The sequence below is a fragment of the Camelus ferus genome, chromosome 12 (genome assembly GCF_009834535.1).
Source record: "Camelus ferus isolate YT-003-E chromosome 12, BCGSAC_Cfer_1.0, whole genome shotgun sequence".
In the NCBI taxonomy this organism is placed as follows: Eukaryota; Metazoa; Chordata; class Mammalia; order Artiodactyla; family Camelidae; genus Camelus; species Camelus ferus.
The window spans coordinates 20,987,633-21,012,738 of record NC_045707.1 but is presented as its reverse complement, the minus strand read 5'-3'; the positions used below and the strand labels follow the sequence as shown (position 1 = coordinate 21,012,738).

Here is a 25,106-nt window from a genome sequence, read left to right as displayed (position 1 = left end):
TTGACGTTTCTGAGAGCAGCAGAATTTGAGCAGCACAGAGAGGAGGCCGGGGTGCATCCGTCTGCCCTGCTGGACCCTTCATGCCATGTTTACTGAGCGCTCACTGCGTGCCAGCTGCGGTGCACAAAAGTGACCGTGTCCCTCACAACCTCTGAACTAGATGCGGTAGACACACAAAGGCCAGAAGATGGCAGGTGCTTGAAGAAAAGTCAGGCAGGGTTTAAGGAGAGTGGCCAGAGAGCCACTTCGGAAGATATGGCTAAGGGGGGGCCTCTCCGGGAAGGCCCCTTGTGGACAGGGACTGAACAGGTGAGCGGTTCTCCACAGGCCCCTTCTTGGGCCTCCCCCTCTTCCTTCGGGGACCTGTCACTACTCTGGATGAAGAATGTGTGGACACAGCATCAGACTGGTGGTGGTGACGAAGAGAGGATGAGGGGGACACAGTGCCACCCTCTGCTGCCAGAGCAGCCCTGAGGAGAAAGCCCAAAGAGCAGCCATCTCCCCTTCCTCTCCCGGGTCCTCGGCAGTCACGGTCCTTCCACATCCAGGAACACGGTATTCACCTATCGGCCCCAGACTGGCTGCACTTGCCTGTCTCTTCCCCATCATTAGTCATTCTCCAGCTCTGACTTCTTTAAGCTAATTAACTGAAGAGTCGAGGGCCCACCTTTACACATTCAGATTGTGTAGATCTGAGCCCAGGCATCAGCCTATTTAAACAAGGGTAATTCTACTACAAGTGGCGGGGGAGCCTCGCCTTGAAAACACTGTCCCAGGCAGTAGGGCCCCCTTGGGACAAGATCTGAGTTGTCCTGTTTGTTTCTGTCCCCAGAACAGAGCGCAGAGCCTAGTACTTGGAGACCATGTAATAAACCACCACGGGAAGCATTTTCCTCGCGGGACGTTGACCCCTGTCCTGTTTACAGCGAACACCCGAGAACTGGTCACCTTATCTCCCTGCACCCCGCCCCCACCCCAAATTCAACTTCTGGATGCTGGAGATCTCATTCTGCATTTCTTCTGTGGGCCTCGCCATATCTTTCATAGAGTAAATCCCACTAGATCTAGTAAATTCCACTTAGTCATACTTGCCGAGACAAAGAATAAATGGGAAGGAGGGAGGAAGAAAAAGAATTCAGCATATGAGATCCATTCAGAGGACCCCCGATCTGGTGATCCAGCAGCCTTAGCATGTAAACTCCGACGCTCACAGGCAGGCAGCAAAATGTGATGCGCGGATATTTAAAAGTAGCAGCCTCCTGCCTTTTCTTGCCCTGCCCTCCATGGAGCTGCTAACAAAAGCTCGGTGCTGGCGGAGGAAGGGAGCAGGAAGGGGCCCAGGGGCACTGGAGACTCTTAGCTAACGTGCCTCCAAATGAGCCAAGTGCTGACGGCTCACACAGGCCCCTCTCCAGGGCACTTAGGGATGCCCTCCCCGTCGTCCCCGGGCACCTGCTTCACACAGGAGCGGGGACAAACGACTCTTCAATTCAGCACGTCCACTCAGCGCTCAGCCGCCGGCGTCTGGCTAACATTTGTTGGCCTCCTTGATCTATTACTGATGAAATTTCAGTTTCCTCTTTGGAGAGCTCATACTACAGTAAGCTGAGGCTGTTTCTTGAAGCTGCTTTTCAAAAGAATCCATCAATTCTTCCATTTGCCAACTCTTGGCTGCTCCTGTAGGATGTCCTCACAGCTCTCCCATCTTTATCAACTCAGCAAATTCCCCAAACCCTTTTTGCCCCTTTCAAGTCCTCACGGCAGGACGGGGGGTCCCTGCAGCTGAGCCCTGGCGTCCTACGGGAGCAGGAGCCGTCCCCGCCCGGGCCCTTAGGAGCCCGCACGTCCCATCTCTGCCTCGAACCCACCCTGGGACTTGAGACAAGTCACTTATTTTCTTTAGCTCTCAATTTTCTCATCCCTGAAATCATTGTTAAAAAACTGAAAACAGAAAAATAAATATTATAACATCTGCTCTACCTGTCTCACAAAGCTGTTACAAAGATCAAATGTGATGATGTGGAAGGAAATGACAAATTCTTGTGCACCGCAAGGTTTTTTGTTTGTTTGTTTTTATGGCTCTGATCTCGGGGCAGTAGCACCGGGAAGTAAGCTAGCGGGTGGGAGGAGGGGAGTGAAGAGTGCGCCTGAGGGATCTGGGGTTCAGTTCCAAGTCTCACTTGAAATGACAGTGACCGGGACACTCAGTCATGTTTTAGCAGAAAAGCCAGGTGGTTCCCAAGGTCAAGGCTGCCAACAGATGGTGGAAATTAAGAGGAGCAGGGATTCTAGTCCTCTGTACCGTCTGTGGCCAACCTGCAGTGCTCTGAACACGGCACTTGTACCAGAAGGAAACAAAACTCCAGCATACTGCCTTGTGGTCCAGGAAACCGAGTAGATTTATTTCAATACTGGCATTCTGGCAGGCCACCAAGATTGCACCCAGATTCTCTGTTGTCATTCTGTCTATATTAGATGATGTCGTGAAACACACGCTGGACTTGGTGGCAGAAGACCTGGCTTTGAGACCCACCTCTGCCCCTCAGTATTTAGGCAAGACCACTTCGTTCATTCCCGTTTAAAAGCCCCATGACCACCTGCCGGGAATGTGAAATGAAGAAGTACTGATTCATGAGATGGGGAGTGTCAGGGAGGAGGATTTGGGCACCCCATGCCTGGCACGTAGAGGGAACTGCGGGGGCCAAAGCCCCGGGACGTGAGAGAACTTGTGTGCGAGGGCGGCGTTACCTGGTTTGGCTTGGCTGCAGGACTGGATTTCCACTGGGGAGTGGTGAGGGATGAGCCTCTCCCATCTCCAGCGTCTCCCCTTGTGAAATGAAGGGTTAGGACGCGTGGCCCCTGGGGAGGCTTACGGCTCTAACGCTCCCTGACTCTCTCGTCACAGGATGAATTAGACCTGGTTGTGACTGACCACAGGACCCCAGAACGTTTGACTGCAAATGAATCAAGGGACATTTAAGGATGACAAATATGCTGGCAGCTCCTGCTACCCCAAAAGGAGCTGGTTGTTTTGGCTGTGGGTGTAACTTTCGATTTGAACTGTACCACAGATATTTTTGAGGGTTGGCTTTTACTTTTGGAGTCTTCAGACAAAATAAACATTTGACTTTTGAGGGTGGATACAATCTAATACCTGAAAGTTCCCCAACCAGCTAAAATACTGGGAAGTACAGAGACAGCCTGACGTTGTCGCCAGCGCCTGGCCCTGAGAAAGCGCAGGGCTTTTATTTTCTCCACAGGAAGCCAGGACTTTACAACTCAGTGAGGGAAGCTCGGAGAAGGAATTTCCTTTCCGTGCGTGTGCGGGGCGCCTCCGTGATCTGGTCCTTTCTCTGGGCTTGTTCACCACTGCATCAGAGGCTCACTGAATCAATCAGCGAACAAATGACCTTGAGTCTAGCTCGTTAGTCGTTTGAGGAATAAGCTTCTGTTCATCAAATGCCCATTTGCAGAGATCAGGCTCAGAAGGAATCCCAGCCTGTGAGTGACAGGACGTGGGTGCAGTGTAGATGGACCGGGTCATGTCAAATTCACTTAGTTTAGGAGGCGGGGGAAGCAGACACAGAGTGACAGTACATCCCTGTTTGGCTGAGACGGTTTTGGTTGGTGCTGCTTTCCCGGCATAATTATTAATGGTGACCCCACTGACTATCAAAAATGTTCTGGTTGAGAGGATCCGTGAGTTATCTGGTCTCCTGGTGTAGAAATAATGAAATGACTACTGTTCTTTATCCTTACAGCTGCTACTTCTGGCCATTGGGACTGAACATAACCTCGGTGTGTTCCTTCCTCCACGGGACTCAGGGATTCACAATGGCAGTTTTTCAGGGATCTCAAGTAAGCAAGAGAGCCAGTTACTTTGTATCCTGCCTTCCAAGAGGAGACCCAGTCACCCCTGTTAAGCTACGGGACACCGGCCGTGTGGTGAGGTCGACCCCACTGCTTGCAGTTGTCCTGGTGGTGAGCAGCCCCGGCCTTGGGAGACCTGTGGTCAAGGGGAGAATGAGGGGTGTAGCACCCCTAACCTACCAGCCTGGAACAGAGCCCCAGGCATTGTGACCACGAACCATGCAGTCCAGGACCGGAGCATGGATGTACCACAAACCCACTTTAGGATTATAAGAGTAAAGTTCCTGAAGCACAGGGAAGAACAGCTTACCACAGTGTCATTCAAAGAGTGGTCCTTGGATCAACAACCTCAGAATTATCTAAAAACATGAAAATTCCGAGGACCCACCCTAGACCTGGTGATTTAGATTGTCAGGAAGTGGATTCTAGGGACTTGCTTTTTTTTTTTTAAACAAACTCCTCTTACATGCATTAATGTAATCAAACAGATATATGCATATTTAACCGAAACATTCAAGGGAAATGATTATTTTTCAGGAGAGGAATAATCTCCAATGAGAAGAAATGTTTGACACATATGCAGGTTGGCTTCCCCTTGTGTGACCACAAACTTCATGAGTTACCAAGCTAGATTTTTTTGGTGGGTGTCAAAGTAAATTTCAAATTCTGGCTTTATTTAAATAGCTGGTTAGCAAATCTCAAGACACTTCTCAGTGGGAACCACCCACATGACTGACACACACAGGTGTGTGACAAGTGATTTTTAAGCGAGACTGGAGAGTTAGAGGTGCAGACGGACGGGCTAGGTAAGGAAGTCTTTCCTTGCACGAAAAGTCAGATGGTACCAGAATCTAAGAAAACAGTGTCTAGACACTCTTAACATGTGATTATTTTCCCGCAGACATTTTCAAAGTGGTGCTGGTGATGGGAGGGGAGCACTGAGTCCCCAAGGGGGCATCAGCCCAGCTGAGAAGACAGAGTGGGGTTTGCAAACCAGCCCCACGCAGAAAAAGACCTTGTTCTTCCAAGAGCCCAAAGGGGCCTGCAGTCAACAGCCCAGTCTTGGAGTGGAGGCCAGAAAGGGGCGCGGAGTGCAGAACATCTGGAGGTTTAGGCTGCAGGCCCGGGCCACGCTGCCTGAGTCAGAGGACACGGGGTGTGTGCTGGACGGGGCGGGAGAGCTGCTGGAAGAGAAGGTGCGGGGTGGCTCTGAATTCACAAACTCTTTCCTTCTCCACTTGAACTCTTTAGGATGATATAAAAAAGCTGAGCGGTGATGAACTTCACTGAGCAAGAGGATGGAGAGCTGGGGGCGGGGGGAGGCTGCTGTACGCGGAGCAGAGAGGCTGTGGACAAGGGGAGGGTCAAGATGCTTCCCAGACTCGAGGAACGGGCCTGCGCCCAGTTGGTGGGGGCCTCTGGTGGATTTCAGTTCCTGGCCAGAAATCCCTGCTTTCAACCTCAGAAGATACAAGGGGGGCTCAGCAAACCTGGCTGTTGCTCTCCGGCTTTGGCAAACTCGAGATTTTTCCAACGCCTTGTGTTCAGCGAAACCAAAAATGTGTTTGGCTAGAAACCCTTGTCTAATTTTTAAACCCCTGTGCATTTTTTACGTAAATTTGATCCACATGGTTCTGATTTATTTTCATTTAACTCATCCAATTGAATTAGGAGCTATAATGATGAATGGGAACAATGCTGATTTCCAAGAAGATTTTTGAGCCTTTTTTCTTAGAACTAAATCACATTCCAGGCCCCCTCCACCCCGACCATTCAAACTACCAGACGGATCTGGGTTTGAAATTTAGAACCCAAATGTGAAATAAAGATGCATGGTTGGCAAAGACGAAGCTCAGCAGGGGACTGTTCTCAGGAAGTCACGGTTAGAAAGCCGGGGCAGACTTGGGGGGGTGGGTAGGGGAACGAAGGCGGGAAGGGGGTCAGTTATTCTGCATTAGATGGTTTACAGAAGTTTACCTTGCTTTGTGGGTTCTCAAAAGAAGCCCCCTAGCTGTTTCTCTAGGGTCTGACTTGACCATGACCACCCAGGAGAAGGGAGTTTCTGCCCCAAGACTGGCGAAGAGGGGTCCCCTGTATCCATGCTCTTTCTTCTGCCCTCCTCCACTGTAGCTGATCCGAGCTGCTCCCCCTCTTCCCTCTAACCTTCCTCCCCCCTCTCCTGGCTCCAGCTAAGTCCTCTCCAGCTGGAAGCATTTAAAATGTACAACAATTTTAATCTCGTGCAAAGGAATCTTGAGATCTACACTACACGCCCATTAAGCTAAATTATAAGTGCGCCATCTCTTTTTGCACAATTCTGTCTGGCTTAGGTTGGCAAACGCTAACGGCCATTACTGTCCTTCCCAATTACTTTTTCTACTGCACCATCATTTCCTACAACTTCAGTCTGAGCCTGGCCACATTTCTCTGAGAAACTCTGGTCACTAAGGTCCCAAGACAAAGGTACTCTCTTCAGGGCCCCTTGAACCTGTGCTCAGTGGGTCCCTCGGACACTGTCCAAAGAAATTTCCTTGAACTCAGCTTCTGTCCCCTAAGGAGCCAGACCAAACTGGACAAGTTTGAGTACAAGAATCATCTTGCTAGTTAATAACTGTACAATCATGGGGGAGTTATTTCATTTCCTTCGGGCCTCAGTTTCCCAATCTATGAAATGGGTATAATAATCATACATATTTCACAGAGCTGTTGTGAGAGTTAAATGAGATGCTGTGCATATATATATAAAAAAAAAAGTATGTTGTCTGGCCTGGCCTAAGTAGTTAATAAATGTTATTTGTTATTGTTATTATAAAAACTCCACACTTCATTCAACTCTACAACTTTCCTAAGAGCACTTAAATTTTTCCAGAGGTTGCCAGTTTCCTTTTCAATCCAACCCCATCCCTCACCAACACGGAAACGACCAACCCATTTCCCTGCAAATTAGCATCACTCTGGACAGGTGCAATGAAATTTCTGATCAGCCAAATGGGATTTTTCATCAGTCCTTGGGGAGTCTGCCATACAGGCCCAAGTTTTAAACCTACGCAGTCTCTTCTTGGGATCCACAGAAGCTCAGTGATTGGAAGATCTATAACCTATCTGCATAGATATCATTCTCCTGAAAGCCCAAACTCCTCACTTTATACATAGAGAGAGAGAGAGAGAGTGTGTGTTGGAGGTGAAGAGGGTACAGGGTGAGAAGGTTTTCACTCTACTTTAAGGAGCAAAATGCCGAACTGATTTCCTGAGACATCTCCCCCGACCCCCCATGGAAGTCACACTTCATCTGTCCATTTTGGGAAGTAGAAAGCTGACAGTACTATTTAATATGCCTGATAAATGCCTCTCTCCCAAGGTGGAGAATACAGACATCCATGAGTCTAGTTGGTTTTCTCTGGCCAGGAGGGGTTTCAGCAGTTATTCAGGGATCCTTTCGTTGGCCAGAATAGAGGGAACAGGGATCTACCAGCTTCTAGGGAACCTCACACACTTTATGTCGTAATGGTTGTCAGCATGCACAACTGCTATGAGAGAGACTTCTGCTGGCTCTTGCAAACGGTGATTATTATTCCCACCAAGCCGACCTCACTCGGAATCCTGGGTGATACCAGGAAACGTGCTGTCTTCTTTACTAAAGATCTCCCTCTCAGTAGCTTCTTAACCTCTTGTGGCTGCAGGATGCCTGTTGGATGCCGGCCACAGGAATAAAGGACCCTGAAGGAACTAGCCCTGTTCCAAGCCCTGCCAAGGGGGTGCGCCCGGGTGTCTGCTGGGCGGTTCTGGAGCGGACGTGCAACCTGAAGGGGCAGTCTACAGGCTGGGAAGTCACTGGTGACCTAGCAGAAAGGGGAAGCTGGTCCAAGGGGAGTCCTCTCTGGTAATGTGCAATTGGGAGAGGGAGAAACTGGGGTGTCTGGTAGCAGAGACATATGGAAGGTGGCGGGTCACATCAGTGGCAGAATGACTTCATGCAGGTGGACAGACTCCCACTGCTGGGGTTCTTAAGGCTGCCTTGATTCCAGAACCACCTTCCCTCCCATAAAGCCTGGCTGTCCAAGGGTTCTTCTTGTGGACACCATAAACATCTCTTCTGATATTATTAAAATAAACACCTCCTTTTTTGGAGTCAGCCTGAGTGGGTTTCTGTCTCCTCCAACAGAAAGAACCTTCATTAAGAACACAGCACCTACCCTTGGGGCTCTGTCTAAACATCCTGGGCATTTCCGGAGCAAGGCACTGCTTTAACCATTAATTACACAGCATGCAAACACGGCTGGTTCCCAACTCACACCTCCCTGGCTCTCCTCTGCTGTAGAAACTGGAAACATTTCTCTCTCCTCAAGCCTGCTTTGCAAGCTACAGGTGGTCACATGACACGGTTCTGGCCAACGAGACGCAAGTGAGCATGTGCGGGGACAGACAGGCTGTCCCTGCTTCCTGCCTGGCAAGAAACTGTGATGCTTGGAGCTGCTGCCTCCATCTTACAACCACGAAGGACAAAAAGCAGAGGTGCCAGCCCTGGCATGTTGGAGGGGCCACACCACCATAAACAGCCACCAAATTCCAGCCTCCTTGTTCTGTGAGAAAACTATACCCTTAAACGACTACTATTTAGAGTTTTCTATAATTCAGAAGCAAAATCTTTTTTAAATAATATAACCTAAAACAGAACTTGTTTCCTGAATTATAAGAAGAAAAAATTTTAACCAAATATATGACACCTTGTTTTTCAACTCCTCCAAACATTGACTGAATGATAAAAGCTTTCCAGGCAATTAAAATCCAAGAGGGGAGAAAGCCCACACGTGAGCTGCTATGCCGTCAGGCAGAAAGCGGAAACACTGCAGAGGCAGCCGCTCTGTGTGCATCTGGAGCAGGGGAGACATGACTTGTGGTTGGGGAAGGGGAAGCAGGAGAAGCATCTGAGTTAAACCCTAGAGAAAGAAAAAGAATTTGGATGTTTGGAGATGGGAGGGAGGGTATTCTAAGCAAAAACAATAGTCTGAGCAGATACGGGGAAACTGAAGGTCATATACAAGGAGTAACAAGTTCATTCTGGCTGGTGCACAGGGACAAAGATCAGATTTTTTTTTTTAAGTTAGACCAAATTATAATAAGTTCTGAATGCTCCATGAAGGAGTCTGGGCTTTATTCTCTGAGCTCTGGAGTGTGATTGAAGCTTTCTGAGTAAACAGGTGTCAGAGCAGTTGTTTAGGAAAATTGGCCTGATGGTAATATGTGGGCTGGATTGAGGAGGCAAGAGATGCCGCTAGGGGGCTATGCAGCCATCTGGGCAGGAGGCGAGGAGGGTGGGAAGCAGGAAACTCAATGAGAGAATGGAGTGGGGAAAAGCAGCAGCCATGGGACATACCGCAGAAACACATGTGACCCCAGCTGGCTACTGTCTGGAAATGGGATGTGAGTCATGGGAGGAATAACGTAGAAAACATTTTACTGTACACAATAGAAACCAAAACCTCATGTGGTACCTCTGGAGCTGAAGACAGGAATGGTTTTATGTAGATGTTGGAGTCATGCACCTTCAGATCATGGTCCCCAAGTCCCCTGGTCACTCCAATAGTTGCCATTACTCGGGCCTAGGAGTATAAGCAGAGGGTCATCAGAAACACACATACAGAGAAACGTGTACAGTACACGTACAGAAATCTGTACACCGCCACAGTACAGCTGCCAGGGCAGACAGAAGCGATCATCTTCCACTCCCTCCTGCCCCTCTCTGGGCCCCAGGCTGCTAACTTCTGTGGGTAGCTGTTCCCAAGGAAGGGCCCACCAAGGTCACTTATGTACTTGACGAGTGGCTTCTCTAACAATTATCTTGAGTTTAATGGGTTGCTGCCATCTCTTTTCAGATGTCTTTTGTAGAGACTGGAGAGAATGGTGTCCAATAAACTAAATACAATACACCCATGATGTCTGCAGCTACTGAAATCAGTTCACACCAAATCCAACAGGATCCATCCTCCATCCATCCATCCATCCATCTGACCACCCATCAACCATCCCACCCATCCATCCATCCATCCATCTAACCACCCATCATCCAGCCCACCCACCCACCCATCATCCATCTATCCACCCATCCATCCATCTGACCACCCATTATCCAGCCCACCCACCCATCCATCCCAACCATCTAGTCCTCCATCTTCTATACACTCATTCTTTTTTTATACACTCATTCTTCAAGTATTTACTGAACACCAGCTATGTCCCTAGTTCTGTGATAAAAGATGTAAGAATGTCAGAGGCAGCCCCTGCCCTCCCACAGCTCCTGTGCTACAGTTTATGGCTGAAGAAAATTAACGGTCAGTGACTTTGTAACCTGCCCTGTTAACATCCGCATGAACGCCCTCTGGGTGGAAAGGAACAAAACATCACTCTGTTGCATGTACACAGGGACCTCATGGCTAAGGCCACATCACCTGCAGCTTTCTCTAAACACTTCCCAGATGCTCTAAGGAAGCAACACTGCTATAACTAACACCCACACCATCAGCCGACTTACCACCTGGGATGCCACAGAACTGCTTCACCCAAACATTAACTGAGTACCTACTACGTGCAGACACCACGCTGTGGGGGACAAGTATCTAAGGCCGTGTCCCTACTATAAAGGAACTTGGTAAGGGAGATTTAAGAAGTACATGTCTAATTAACCATACACAGAATATGGCCAAGTGCTGAAAGACACGTAAACAATGGGCTACGTGAGGTCAGAGGAGGTAAAAATTCCGCTAAGAGGATTTCCTGAAGGAAGTGGCACTAAATTTTTGTGCAGAAGGATGGGCAGCATCCGGACAGGTAAATGCAGGATAGATGGAAAGTCATTCTGGGTAGAATGAAGCCCACTGGCTGAACACTTGGATCATAAACACCAAAGCCGGTGTAGGGTCGTGGTTCAAAGACATGAACTTGAATCCTCACTCTAATGTGGGGGTACCAAAAGTAACTCATAAATGCTAAGAAACACTACAATCTAACACATTATCACGATCTTCATCCTACTTTCCCCAAAAGCCTGTGGATTTTGCAGCTCGTTTCACATCGGAAGGTGGGAAGGTTTACATTCAAGTGGAAAGGAAACCAGAACACATTTTTGAAAGGCAAGAATAAAAAGAGGTGAAATGTAGACACAAGATGTGAAACCTGGGGACCGCTGGTCAGGCCAGCGGCAGAAACCCTCTGCCCTGCTGGGAGGCTGGCCCGGCTGCCTTCCAGCTGAGAAGCGCTCAACTCAGAACGTGAACATTCCCTTGCATCCTTCCTGCTCCCCTCCCTGCAGGGGCGCCTTCTCCGGCTGGAAAAAGCACGGGGGGTATTTCAGTCCCAAGAAATCTGACGTTTCTGCTAGTTACTGCACTTGTTTACGAAGTCCAGAGGTGCTGCCCACACAAGTCCTTCAAAGCACTGGCAGAAATCAAATGAAAACTAACAGCTGTGGAAGTGTTCTGAAACTTCTGGGGAGGTGTGTGCAGAGGAGGAGGAGGAAAGCCCTGCAAAGGATCTGGACAGGGCTGATGTGTTGCAGTTGTAAAGTAATCTCAAGAGATCACGGAGTCCTGGGACAGAGGTGGTGTGCCATTTTGGCACAGGGCACACCTGGAGCCGCACTGGCTTTTAAATAGGTCAACAGGTACAGCGACAGAATTCGCCAGAACTGTCAAGCCGCAGTTAACTGAAATGCTGGAGGAACATGATGTCCTGGGGAACTGAACTTTTTGCTGAACTGGGAACACTCACGCTTCTTTAAATCTCACTGCTGAGAATCCTCGAAGAACACATTTATCCACTTTCCTGCTGAACCAAGGAGAGTATAATGAACATAACTGAATAGCTTATTAAATATTTATGCATTTACTGACGGCCTGCCATGCATCATGCACCAGGCTAGACAGGTACGAGGGGTACAAGGGCAACAGGATGTGGTCCTGAGCTGACTGGAATGCACTCGGTAGCAGCAGGGCAATACTGAGAATCTCAGCACCACAAAAAACGGCAGCTGCGGACCTAGGTCGCTGGGCTGAAGGTGCGCCCTGGGCTGAAGGACACACGTAATCCCACCAGGAACAGAGCCTTTCCCTGTCGTGACTCTCAGCCAAGGATGGGGAGGTCAAAGGTGTCCATCTCCAGCACAGGGGCAAGTTAGTTTGAAAAGTGATGCCTATATTGGTCAAACATTCGTGTTTTATTTCCCTCTGTGCAATGTCTCTTTGTGGTGAAATCACTACTGGGTTGCACTGAGCCCAGAACCTAATGCTGTGTGCTCTCTCTCTCTCTCACACACACACACACACGCGCGTGCGCACATGCACACGTACATGCCCCCCCACACACACTCAAGATCTGCCCATGAAGGCATCCTTCAGTTTTCTTATGAGTCACTTCTTTCTGATAAAAGCTATCAAATGCTGAAAGAATTTCAGTTGAAGATTCTTCTTAACATGACCACATTTTTCACTTCTAATTGGAACTCTCAGCACCTAGATGAAATGTATTTGTGTTCGGAGGAAGAATGCAATGATTCAGAAGGTATCTGTTCTTCCTGGGAAATGGCTTCTAAGCTTCCTTATCTCGGCTGTGGGACTGCAACCCCCTCCCACCCTGCTCAGAGACCACTTTAAGATCGACAGCCTTCCTTGGGCTCAACAATGTTCGCTTCTGACTGGGGCCTGGGGAGCTGGTGATGGATGGTCTTTGCGATCTCAGCCTGGAACCTGGTCCGTGGGCCCCGAGAGTCTCATCAGGGTGAAGCTCAGGATCCCTGCCTGTCGGCGGGTGGAGAAGCTGCCTTGCCAAGTCCGAGCTTCCACAGCGGGGGGTGTGGGGCCCTAGTTGGGGGGGGCCGTGGCTCCACATGGGGTCCCAGCCCTCCCCGGCATGTGACTCCGCCTGAGCGGGTTTAACCTCGGGATCCCAGCTGCCTCATCCACCACAGGGATACAAGACAGCCAGCTCCACCTGCCTCGTGGCTTGTTGTCAGATACACGGCGAGATGATGTATGTGAAAGTGGCCGTGTTTAAACACTGTAAAAACTCATTCAGACGGATGGGGAAGGGGGACGTTACTTTCACAAAATTGACTTTAGTCCCTTGTGCTCACCACCCCCGTCCCCTAACCCTGCATCTCCTGGGACCCTCAGGACAGGAAGCCTGAAGGATGATGGAGGTGACATTCTTTCAAGCTGTCAGGGCTGGAAAATCACGAGCTGCTGAGGGGAACACACAGATTGCCGTGGGCTCCGTGGAGACGAAGCCCCGTTCTCCCAGCCCCGGGAGGGCAGCGCCTACCTTCTTTCCTTCTCCATATATAAGAGGAAACTTCAAGTCATCATCCTCAATGGTTTTGTATGCCCTGTAGGGGGATAAACAACATTAAAAAAAAAAAAGGCTTGCACTCAGTCCGTGACCTGCTGCCCCGCCAGGCACTCTGCTTTCCCCAAGACGCCATCCGCTCAGCACACTGCCAGTCTCTTTCTGTACAAAGACTTACTCTCCCTACAGAATTGTGTGTGTGCATGTACATATTTTAACAAGCCAGAAAATACCAAGTCTTCATATGCTTGAAGAGAGAGGAAATGAGCTGGCATATTCACATTCAGTGAGAAGGGGAGAGAGCTTTCTGTCCCGAGCGTTTCTGCAGTGCCCGTGCCGTGAGCCAGCAGCCCCGCAGCGGTGGGGGGGTTCCCGTCACTGGTCTGAAGCTGTGAGAACCAGCAGCGCTCGGCTCAGAGACGGATGGAGGGCGAACCTGCTCCGAGAGCCAGGTCTCACCTCCCGGGCTTGTTTACACCAAAGCAGCCGCACGCTGGGATGGCTGGAGAAGGAGTATGTAGGGCCCGCTTGACCTCAGTATGATATTCAAGGTTGGCAGAAAAATCCTTTGTTTCATGATAGCTGTTAAATGGCCATTCGACACACAGAAAGAAAATCCAGTTTATGCTTCAGTGGTTTATTCCAGACATGGTTGTCCAGATGCCAGTGCATACACAGCGGAGGCTGGCCAGACTACGGTGAGAGAGCAGGTGGAGGCCACGTCGTGCAAGTTTACTCACAAGGAAGTTTAAAAAAATAAATAAATAAACCAAGCAAACAACATGGGACCCAGTTACTAGCGGTATCACCCTGGGCAAGCAGCTCTGCCTTTTTGGGTCTCTGTTTCCTCACCTGTGAAGTGAAGATAACCACACAGGATGCAAAGAGCTTAGCACAGTAAGTACTCACGTAGTGGTAGCTATCATACTCAGTAGGTAAGTAATACTTGGCACATCTTTCTGCAAAATGGGGAAAGCATTGCCCATTCACTTCCTCAGAGATGTAGTAGGAAGACAAGTAAAAGATGGGGTAGGCTCTGCTGGGTGAGAGGCTAGAAGCAAGATGCTTTCTAAAACAATGCCTCCTGTGCTCACTTTGGCAGCACATACACTAAAATAATGTCTCCTGAATGCATGGGAAAAACCTCATCTGTGACCTAGCCTCCTGGTCCTGGATCTATCTAGGCAGCTTGGGAGTGAATCTGACATCAAATTCATGGAGGTGATTCATATACAGAAGAATGCAACCCAATTGAAAAAGGGTTCGACTCCAAAGCTAAAGCAGGCACGTCCTCATTTCCCAGGAAGTTACTTGGTTAAGTGGTTCTTTCCTGGTGCACAGAGGGTCAGTGAGATTTTGGCACTGGCGGTGCCCAGTCGAGCACTGCTTTCTGTGCAGCCCAGGGCGAGTGGATAAGCCTCTCTGGACCTCCAGAGGATCCTCGTTAATCAGAGCGGGCAAACAGTGGGGGTCGCTCGTGGCCTTACTGCGAGGATTAAAAAGGGCTTAGGAAGCAATTAGCACCGTGCCTGGCACATGCCAAAGGCTTGATAAAAGCTAGTTACTGCTGCTGCTGTCAAGTGAGCCCATTCCATTCAAATGCTATGAATGGAATTTTCAAAAAAGGAACCGTACTATTTCCCTCCCTCAATCTACCAAATTAACACAGAGTGGAAATAGCTACTTCGATGTTTCTGTACTCACGTGAACTATTTCAAACACTGTGGTGCACAAGTCACTCGAGGGACTAACAGAGCTATTATTAGAACTCACTCAGCTTAGGGACTGAATGAGTTTGCAGACCAGCAGTTCTCAGTCTTGGCTGCAAAGGGGATCACCAGGGATGGCTTTCAAAATCCTGATGCTCAGGTCACCCCCCAGAGCAATCGAATCTGAACCTCTGGGGTTGGGACCCAGGCACCAGGAAAATTTTTAAAAGCTTCCCTGGTGATTCTAATGGGCAGCCATGGTTGAGAACCACTGTCGTAGACCAAGGTCATTAGCTGACATTCACAATCGGTTGAGCAATAAGCCCCTCATTGGTTTGACCCTAAAGATAACAGACTACGGGACTGAAAGGAGAGGGGGGTAATGGCCTGAGAAAGGCTGTGAAATGGGCATAAACAGGGCTCGGAAGGAACAGAGGAGAGTTAGAAGACAGGTTCAGATCGAGAGAGGACACGGAGGGGACTGTCCCTGGGGAGGGGCTGGGGCCAGGAGATCTAGGCACAGGAGTCTGGAATCACGCAGGAGGCAGATGGCGGCAGCTCTAGAATCACTGGCTGGAAATTACTTAGGGCTCAGCGGAGACAGGCTAAGAGCACTCTTAACAAGCTTGAAAAGGCAGCGAGGAAAGCCGTCCTCTGTTCCACCACCAGCCCGGGGGACCCAGCTCTCTCAGGGTGGAGAATTGCAGGAGAGTGAAGTCTGTCCCCACAGCTCTGAACGGCAGACGCCCACCTTGGAGTTGTCACGCCCAGCAGCAAGGCCACTGCAAATTCTAATATTCTATTTTAGCCTCTGGTCCTGCATTTTTGAGAACAACACAAAAATAAAAATTGAAAAGACAACTCTGGAAAAGGAAGGTTTATTTGGTTCCTGCCACTGTTGGTTTTCAATCAAATATGAGCCCTCTCCACCCACCGCAACAAGTGACCAGCATGAATAACTATAAACAGAGAAAGAACAGCACACCCCCCTCCTCGGGCCTTCGGAGCCTTAAGCGCAGTTCATCACGTGAAGGTAGGTGGACATCCCTCCACAGTTCAAGTCTTGAATAAAGAATAAAACACTCAAGAGTTAAAACTGGCTAGGTGATTAGACTGTGTAGATTAATGGCAGCTAGTAACAGTGCCAGCAAGCTGTGGCTGACTGATTCCCTTCTACAGGCCAGACGCTGGGCTGGCTGTTCGTGTACTGTGTCTAAAATCTCTCACGGACCCTGCAACGTCCTGTCTTACACAGCAGGAGACTGAGGCTCAGAGAGGTTAAGTTACTCTCCCAAGATCGTATCCCGTGTGAGTGGCCCTAAAGCTAAACCCAAACTGTCCCAGAAAACACACCAAAGAAATGTGACGTCAGGACTTAGGTCTAGGGGTTTGTCATTCTAGTTAAAGAGTCTGAAATGAGACCCTTCCTGTCCACCTCTCAGTGGGTGAAAAGCAGGCCTCTGATGACGGGGGACTTTGGCAGAAGAGGAAGGGGCAGAGCAGAAGGTGACCGTGAGTAGCTGTCCTGCAACACAGTCCACAGGGGAGCACAGAGGAAAGTCGGGGAAGCAGCAGTCCATGCTCCCGCCCTGCCAGCCCGTCCCGGGTCCTCCCCGCCGGGGCCCGGAGGCCCACAGAGCCCTGTCCACGGACAGCAGGCCTCCCGCAGTTGGTCCCCATGCTTTAAGGGGCCTCCACAGCTTCTGCTCCTCATATGACATTATAATCTATGTCTAGGCTGCGGGCTTCAGTCTGTCTGCTTCCCACGCATCCTGGGCGTCCATTCTCCCCAGCTGGGGGAGGTGGGAGGCTAGGCAGAGGCTGCAGCTAGAGAGCTCTAGACACAGAGGGCCCCGGGACCCAAGATTAATAGAAAATGTCTATTCCTCCACAACAGATCCTATGTCTAAAATCCTGATTAAATTTTTAAAAACCTCCCCAAACAGATCACTCACGAGTTTTACAGCGACATAAATGACCAGACACCGTATTCAAATAATTACTCGTTACAAGAAAGCAAAGCTGAAAAGCTCAGGAAAGAGTTTTAGACTAACTCTTATTTGGAGTCGATTCCTTTATGAATATTTAGGAGGCCAACTGACGAAAGGATGAGATGTGAAAGAAGAAACGCAAGGCTTAAAAGGGCTAAAATAAATTAAAGGGCTTTCCCTAACTCCAGGCAGCATCCACAGCAGTTCCCATTAAACATTTTTTAAAGCACGTGTCATAGTTCCCCTTGCAGTGTTGATTCTGCAAAGCTGAAAAGACAAGGCCCCACTGCTCTGGGCCTCCTAGAAGATGCTGCGCCCTGGACGAGACCTCAAGGCCACCAAGTCAGCTGTGCCCCAACTCCCTCCTGCAACACCCCTCCCGCTGGTCCTGACCGCTGTCATCAGATGGGCTGCTGGAGACAGTTGTTGTCCTGGGAGCTTACAGGACTGACTTTATGGTACCCTGGGGCTGTCTTCCGGAAAAATATGAAATAAATCTAGTCTCTCTTCTTTTGAGAGCTCTGCAAACATTTGTTTCCTTTTTCTTTTCTCCAAGTTTCCTCTTTCCTAGTTTCGTCAACTGTTCTTCACAGGACCTGAGGCACCATCCCTAATCACTCAAGTCACCATCCATTCAACCAATATTTATTAACTGAGCACCAAATGCTGTGGGAGGGGCCCTCTGGGAGCCTCCTCATTTGTCAGCATCCTCAACAAATGGCACTCAGAACTGAAAACACTTAAAATGTGGTCCACAAAAGAATGAAATGATTACTTCTTTGGCTTGGACCCTGCTCTCTTTAAAATGACTGCAGCTTATGTTTGCGTTATGCACAATACACGTGTCTGTGTGCTTTAGGGTCCTAGATTGAAACGATGAGTGAAAACAAACAAAAACTCCAACCAAACAAAAAGCCCAGTCAGTCTACAAGAAAAAAATCCTGAGAAGATTTCCTGACTCATCATCTTCCTCCAGCTGACACTTAGACAATGAAAATTTTACTCTGAATGGAAAACTCCACTGCCTCTATTAATTTCATCTTGCAAGTTTCAGTCCATTTTTCCAACCCACCAAGGGATGTCTGAATTCGTATCTTTTCATCCAAAAAAATCACCTGTCCTTCTACGCTATGTCACGTTAAACTTGATAAGCAACTCTTCATCTGGGTCATTGAAAAAAAATGCTAAGCAGAACCAAGCCATTAGAGACCTTCCTCCAAGCCAGGCTAATCAGACAAGTACCAACATTTCTTGAAGGCAAGTGGATGAAGGGAAGTGCAATTCGAAAAACTGCTCTTTTCTGGTAGAAAGGCACAGAAGACAGCATTCAAGACTAGAGGGGAGACAACGAGATATTCATGTTTTAATTAGTGGGTGGGGGGGTGGGGGGAGATTCAGGATTTAAAAAACCTGAAAACACTGATCCAAAGAGACACTGTCCTCATGAATTTAGACCCTTTGGGTGCAGCTCTCAAGCCATCTATGAAGCAACTTAACTGAACTATTATCAACACAGTGTTTCTCCATCTTGTCCAAAGACTAAAAGAAGAAACCATTGAGTTTCCTACAAAGTCAGAATACGTCCATGGACACTACTGCCATGATCAACCAGCTTCGAAACCCCATCAAAAAGGTGGAGACTGCTAACTGAGTTTGGCTTGTTAGTGAATCCAAGCGGTTCCCCAGATGATACCACTTCCAGTGGATGCTCATCCTTCCGACTGCTCGTACTCCTAAGGCAAGAGGGAGGCAGTGACTGCTCCCCCTTCAGATCCACCCTTCCAGGCTGAGGCTCGCTCACTGCCCCTCTGTCCGCTCACACACCCCCTCACTGTTCAGCACACTCTCCCGCCCTCTCTGAGGACTTAGGTCTGGGCGCACAGGCTGCTGCCCCACTCTTGCCCCTGCTGTTATCCTCAGCAGTCTTATGTTTTGATGGTGCTTCTGGAATCGCGACTTTACAAATCCCACCTTCCTCCTGGTGGCCTTCTTCACCTGCCTCGGCACCTGGTCACGTGGGCTGCACCAAGACCACCCTCTCCCCTGAGATCCGCACTCTAGCCTCCTCCCCTCGGACTCCCTTGCTGGGGCTCTCAGGCCAGGCCCCCTCCTTGGTTCCCCCCACCCCTTCTAACTACCTTCTGGCTACACCTGTTTCGGGACCCAGCCTCCACTTGTGGCAAATGTTTAAAGTAATCTTCTTGCTAACAGCCTAGAATTCCTCACCTTCTTGATCCTCTCATAAGAAGGAAGCATAGTAGGAACTGAGTATTTTGTTTACACATGTCATAGCATCTTCTTCTGCCCACAGGACTGCAGCCGCCCACCTGGCCTCCCTGCAATACTCTGGGCGAGAGAGGGTGGTGCCAGGGCTGGAGCGATGCCAGTGAAGGTGTCGGAAACTGTTCAGTTTTGTCCTTTACCTCTATTCTCACAGCAACCAGAGTAATTATTTTAAAATGTCAGGTAACGTCATTACCCTACCCAAACCCTCCAACGGCTTTCCCATCATACCTGAAATAAAGCCAAGTAATCAGATGACCTTCTTTGAAAACTCGCTCCCCACCCCTAAATTTCCTATGCCCCTTCCCTGTTTATTTTCTCCACTGCTCCCCTGGGCACCCTGCCCTCCCCTGCTTTACTTCTACAAGGATGGAGATTCTCGCTTTGCTACCTGTGGTATCCCCAGTACCTAAAAGAGTGCCCCATGTATCACAGGAGCCCAACAATACTCGATTAAGTGAGCGAATCAGTGAATGCTACTTATCCCAGGCAGTGGCTTTACTCTGCCCTTAATGTATTTTCTTGTTCTTTACGTATTTAAAAAACAAAAGCAGAGAGTCTTCTTGCTTTCTTTTCCATGACTGCTTTCTAAGGCTCCCTGGCGCTGGCCGCCACCCCTGCTCACTCACAGGTGCACCTGTTTCCTGCCCTAGGCGTGGCTGGCTGTGTGCTGCTCCTTGGAGTCTTCTGACACATTCTCTGAACATCTGAACCCGAGAGACCCCCCCTACAGCCACAGCGATGTCCTTTCACCCTCCTGATGGGGGGCAATTATAGGACTCCTCCAGGATGAACACCTCTTATCTCTGTCAGTTTTGTCATTTTTATCAGAAAACCCCTTGCTTGTATTTTCAGACTGGCCGCCAGGCTTCCCAGTACATCTTCCCCAAAGGCTTCTCTTTTAATCCAGTCATCACTCCTCGGCTTGAAACTCTCCATTGGCTTTCTAGCACCTTAAAATATAGCCCAACGACCAGGCCCTCCACGGTCTGACCTGTGACACTGCTCTGAAGCCTTTTATGCTCTGCCACATGCTCGTAATGCTCGTCTTCTTGCTGTTTCTTTAACAAGCCACGGGGCCTCACCCTTCCCTCTGCCTGGGCCATTCTTCCTCCAGCTCCACCCAGCGCCGGTTCCAGTTCCCGGGCATCACTCAGAGTGCCTTGTCCGACTGCTCCTCTAAAAGGATGGTGCTCCTGGCTCCTGCTTCAGTTTTTCATGGCACGTACACAGCACAATCTGAAACTACCTTACTTATTAATTTGCTTGTTGATATTCTGCCTCCCCCTTTAGAACAGTAGCTTCGTGAAGGCAGGGATCTTGTCTTACTCACTGTTATATCCTCACATCGACAGCCGTGCAGGCACATCGTGGATGTCAAGGAGATGCTAGCTAAAAGGATGAATAAATGAATGAAGGCTTCCTCCTTCGCACGCGAGCTTCCCCCTGAAGATACACTGGAGTCTTGGCTTCCCCTGTATATTTTTCCTTAACAGAAAGCTTTTCTATGGCTGAAATTCGCGGTTGAGTCCTATCAGTGATACCTTGGATTTTTGTTCACCCCATTATATTTAAATTTTAGGTTCCCTTTTATCACCAACAAAACCATAAAAAATGGCATTTATGATCCTCTTGTTTCTTACCTTCTCCTGATAATTCCCAACTATCACCTCCAAAATGGTAGCTTTGGCTGCAGTGGTCCTCCAGGGCCTACGGTGCTGTCTAGACACCTCCTTCATTCATATGAACTCAGGCTAAAGGCTACTTGTGAAGGCAAGTCCCCCACTTGGAAAAGTTCTCTCTCGTCTTTGCTGGATTCCTCCATTTCCAGCTAGACCCCCACTCTGACTTCATAACCCACAGACCACGGACCCCAAGGTCGTGCTTTGGCATCAACCACAGACCACTTCTCATGATCTCCCTTCTCTCCTCAGTCATGACTTTAAACTAGAAAGAGGGATAGAAATACCACTTGTTTCCCTCAGTCTTAATTTCCTGAGTGGGACTTCAAAGTCATGTAAGAATGTGACCCCTTCTTAGGGTTGTGATGGACCCTCTTCTTTCGGGGACCAACTCCTCTCGACCACCCCTGCGTGTGACTCTGATGACACACACCAGTGAGTCACATTCTTCCACTCGCTGACCTCTCGACTCAGTCTTGGATGTCTCTCCTCCCCGGAGAGTCTTTCTTCCTGGATTCTCCCCGCCTGGCAGAGCCCACTGTGGGCGGAGAGTCAGAGGTTCGGAAGTCACAGCTCAGTCCTCACGTGGACCAGCCCTGTGAACCTGGGAAAGTCCCACCACCGCACTGAACTTGCTTCTTCAGCTCTTATTCTTCAGGGAAGTTTGCAAGGATTAAATGCAAATATGTCTGGGAGAGCCCTTGGGGAAGGCTAAGGTGCTATTTAGCTCTAAGTCACGGCTGCCGGGGTCCTGGGAGCCTCTCTCCTCACCGCGGAGGTAGGGCGTGGATAACTGGTCACCACAGGCATCTCCCCAGGAAAGCTGCTTCCTGCAGAGCGCCCAGGACACCCCAGTTCATGCTTTCCCTACTGTTGCTAATGACGGCAAAGCATAAAGGACAGCCCCTGTGCAACTTTATCCAGAAAGGTCTATGGTTCCACTGCAGAGCGAAGACTCAGAGACTCAGAAGGATATCTCAGGGCTCCTAATCTAAAGCACGTGCCTCGGGTTTGGTCCAAAATAGTCATAACTGGAGAATTTCCTCCCTCAGCTTCTCGCCCTTGTCAGAGGGAGGTAAAAGCTCCAGGAAGTCTCATTCGACCCAGAGCAGAAACTAACTGCGAGGCAGACAGAGGCTCATCTCCTAGGGGCTGAGCACGTTCAGATGGGAGGACGGTGGACATGGCGTCTCAGTCTCTGGTCCCCATGACTGCCCTCCTACAACCAAATCTCAGCAGAAGTTTGAATCCCAGAAGACCCGAGATGCAGCATCCCCCAAGCCGAGCTGGTCAGGAACAGACACACGCCTGGAGCCCAAATGCTACTCGCGGCTTTTAAGAGCTTGGCATGACCCCAATCATGCAATTCACAGAATCCGCTGAGGCTCTCCCTCGACTGGCCTCTCTCTGCACCCATCCTCCCCAGACCTTCCTGGAAAAAGCAGCGCAGGATTGGCAGTCACCTCATGCTTCCTCTTTCCTGACAGCCATCTGTACTGCCAAAGGGATCAAGCCCAAAGCCTAATAACCACAGAGCGCAGCTGGCGGGGGCTGCCTCCTGCTCCCGCGGGCGGCCCCGTAGCGGGCGGCCCCCTCTGCCCCTCGCTGCGGGAACATCCGGGCATGCGTTTCCTTTAACCTTTTGGTATTTTGTCAGGTCTTCCTCTTACGTTTTTTACGTCTTCTTTTAAGAGGCCCCTTTTCCTGGTTTTAAAGATTCAAGTTAAGAAATCTGCACACCCTCCCTAACCTCAAATTTCTTAAATTTGTCTTTGGATCAAATCTTAATCTGTGGGAAAAATGCCCCTCAACTGCCAGGCAGTGGGGTCCCAGGGTGAGCTGGAGGAGGCTGAGAAGCGTCCCCTACCCGGCAGGCAGTCTGAGGGTCTAGAAGCATCTCTGCCGTGGGCTCGCCACTGCGGCAGCAGGCCCTCTTTATTCGTAAATCTAAGTTTTGAGGGATGAGGTCATATTCTGATGCATTAGGTCCCTGGATTTAAGTGCTAGGAATTGTCATCAGGGGTTATCTTGATTCCATGATTCCTAGGAAAGGCCCCTGTGAGGCCAAGGCTGTACAAACAAATGCTACTTCACTTTCCTCCTTTTGGTCCTTGGACTGTCATTTAAGTTAGTTGATGCCTGCAGGCCCTGAGCTACAGACGAGTTGATGTGCTGGCGCTAACACAGTGCAACAGTCTGGATTCAGGCACACACAGCAGTGCTTGAATTATAAGGGTGTGATTCATATTTGGTGATACCATTGAAGAGAGCAGGCAGGTGCAGTGCAGCCTAGCCTGGGTATGTCCGGCTGTGATGGGAAACAAAAGAAAGGGGGAACCTTCTGTTGCTCTCTGCAAGAAACTTTCTCCGTGCTGGGGCCCAAGCTCTGTTCTCGCTGTTGCAGCTGACCTTTAGGAAACCTTCCCCCACCGATGAGGAGGGGTGGCCCACAAGCCCTGGGACAAAGCCTACCTCTCCCCTTGCTCCCTTCAGCATCCCTGAACCGGATCCTGCCTGGAGTTCTGGGAGTGGTAACCATGTCTCTCTTCTGGCCTAAACACTCCTCTTCCTACTGCCAGGCCTCGGGGTGATGGCAAGAGGCAACAGAGCATGTCACTGCTCCCTGTTCCCTGGGAACCTCCACTGGGTTAGAGGTTTCACACTTCATAACTTACAAAGACACTGTCAATCTTGTTAACCCAGTGTCCACCCAAACACACCACAAAAGTCAGTATCTACCCTTACCGTGTGACAGCCGCTTTGACTTTTCTCCCTGTGCTGCTTAACTTGTTTAAAATGCTCATCTCCATACACCAAGTCGATTTTGCCACCCCCGAGCGGGCCCCTCCTCACAGCTGGAAATGTGGGGAGAGGGAAAGAACCCGCTCCTAGGAGCTCCAGATCAGGAGCTCAGGCTCTGACCGGATGAGAGCGACAGGCTCCACCGGATTCATCCAGCAGTATTCACTGAGCACCCGCCGGTGCCGGGCCCTAGCACAGCTGCTGGGAAGAGGGAGCTGAATAAACGAAGGGCCGTCTCTTGACTTGTGGGCCCACAGTTAGCAGCGGAGAAGGACTCACATGGAAGACAACGCTGTGAATCAGTCCTGAAAACATAATCAATCATGCATACATGCAAAACAGGATCAATGATACATCAGGGTAAAACATCCTGGATGACTTTTAAGGAAATTTTAGGTTTGGAAATTCTGTCTGAGGCGGCATCCACTTGGTGTGCATTAGCACTTGGCGAGGAGAGCGTCATATTCTAATCAATAACATTTAAATCTCCCACAGGTATGAATCTGAGATCCTTGTTTTATGAGCACACAAATATGGAATGATTTCCGCTTCCTCAGGGACCACTCATCCTGAAACAAACATGAATTTCATCGACACTGGCCTGTATGGTGTATGAGACCAAGTCAGTATGTACCAATCAGGAAATAACCAAAACTGACTCCGTGTCTACAAATAGTGGGGAGAAAATAGCAAACTGTTTGCTACAAAGAGGGTTTTAGTGCAGAGGCCAGTCCTCCACGCCGCCTTGCAGCCCTGCCTTACAAAGCTCCCTTCCTGGGCCGCACGGGCATTTGTGTCCCTAGCACTAAGCCCTGCAGCACCCCAGGCAGAAGCCCTTCCACCTGGGGCCTCCAACCGGCGCTACGTCCTGGCAGTACTTCCATTCAAGCGCCTGTGAGCCAGTAACACCGCCCTGGGCAAAGCTCAAGTATCCCCGCTCTTCTGTTCTATCTTAAAAAGCCATGAGAATTTTGCATATGCATACACACCATCATTTATTTCAACGCACACAAATATCGTCTCCCCTCCCAAACCTTCTGGGAAATTCGACGCTTATCCTGTGGATTTCTATACTCTTCTGGAATCCTCTGCTAAGCCCCACGTTACTCGAGCCCCAGGGTAAGAAGCACAGGCCTGGGCCATGGCTGCCAGCCTTGGCGGTGGGAGGACCACACAGCACCCTCGGCTCCGGCATCAGGGTGGTCCTACTGCTTTAGGGGATGGACCTGCAAAGGTAGCAACTGTTAAGGTTTCTGCCATCACCTCACCCGACACGTAGAGAGTTCTAATACGCCCACCACGTGGGGCGTGCTCGCGCCGCGCTAGGCATGGTCCTAAGCGCTTCTATTTTAACAACTCTTACGATTCTTAGAACCACCTTGTAAGACAGGTATTAACATTAAGCCCATTCACTAAGGAAGAAAATGGAGGTC

The 25,106-nt window shown here is 49.6% G+C and overlaps 1 protein-coding gene and 1 long non-coding RNA gene across 2 annotated transcripts in view; one reads left to right on the top strand and one right to left on the bottom strand.

Moving 5' to 3' along the window:
• The window catches only part of LOC116667623, a 70,640-nt gene extending 62,641 nt beyond the window's left edge, over window positions 1-7,999 (top strand). Inside the window, exon 2 of the long non-coding RNA XR_004324533.1 lies at window positions 3,762-7,999. This is a non-coding gene — a long non-coding RNA (uncharacterized LOC116667623). The remainder of the gene's footprint in view (window positions 1-3,761) is intronic.
• Window positions 1-25,106, bottom strand: part of PPM1H (protein phosphatase, Mg2+/Mn2+ dependent 1H) — a 227,762-nt gene that overhangs the window by 20,893 nt on the left and 181,763 nt on the right. Inside the window, exons 7-8 of the mRNA XM_032493111.1 lie at window positions 13,183-13,246; window positions 9,363-9,470 (exon numbers count right to left, since the gene is read on the bottom strand). Coding sequence (XP_032349002.1) covers window positions 9,363-9,470; window positions 13,183-13,246 — 172 coding nt within the window. The remainder of the gene's footprint in view (window positions 1-9,362; window positions 9,471-13,182; window positions 13,247-25,106) is intronic.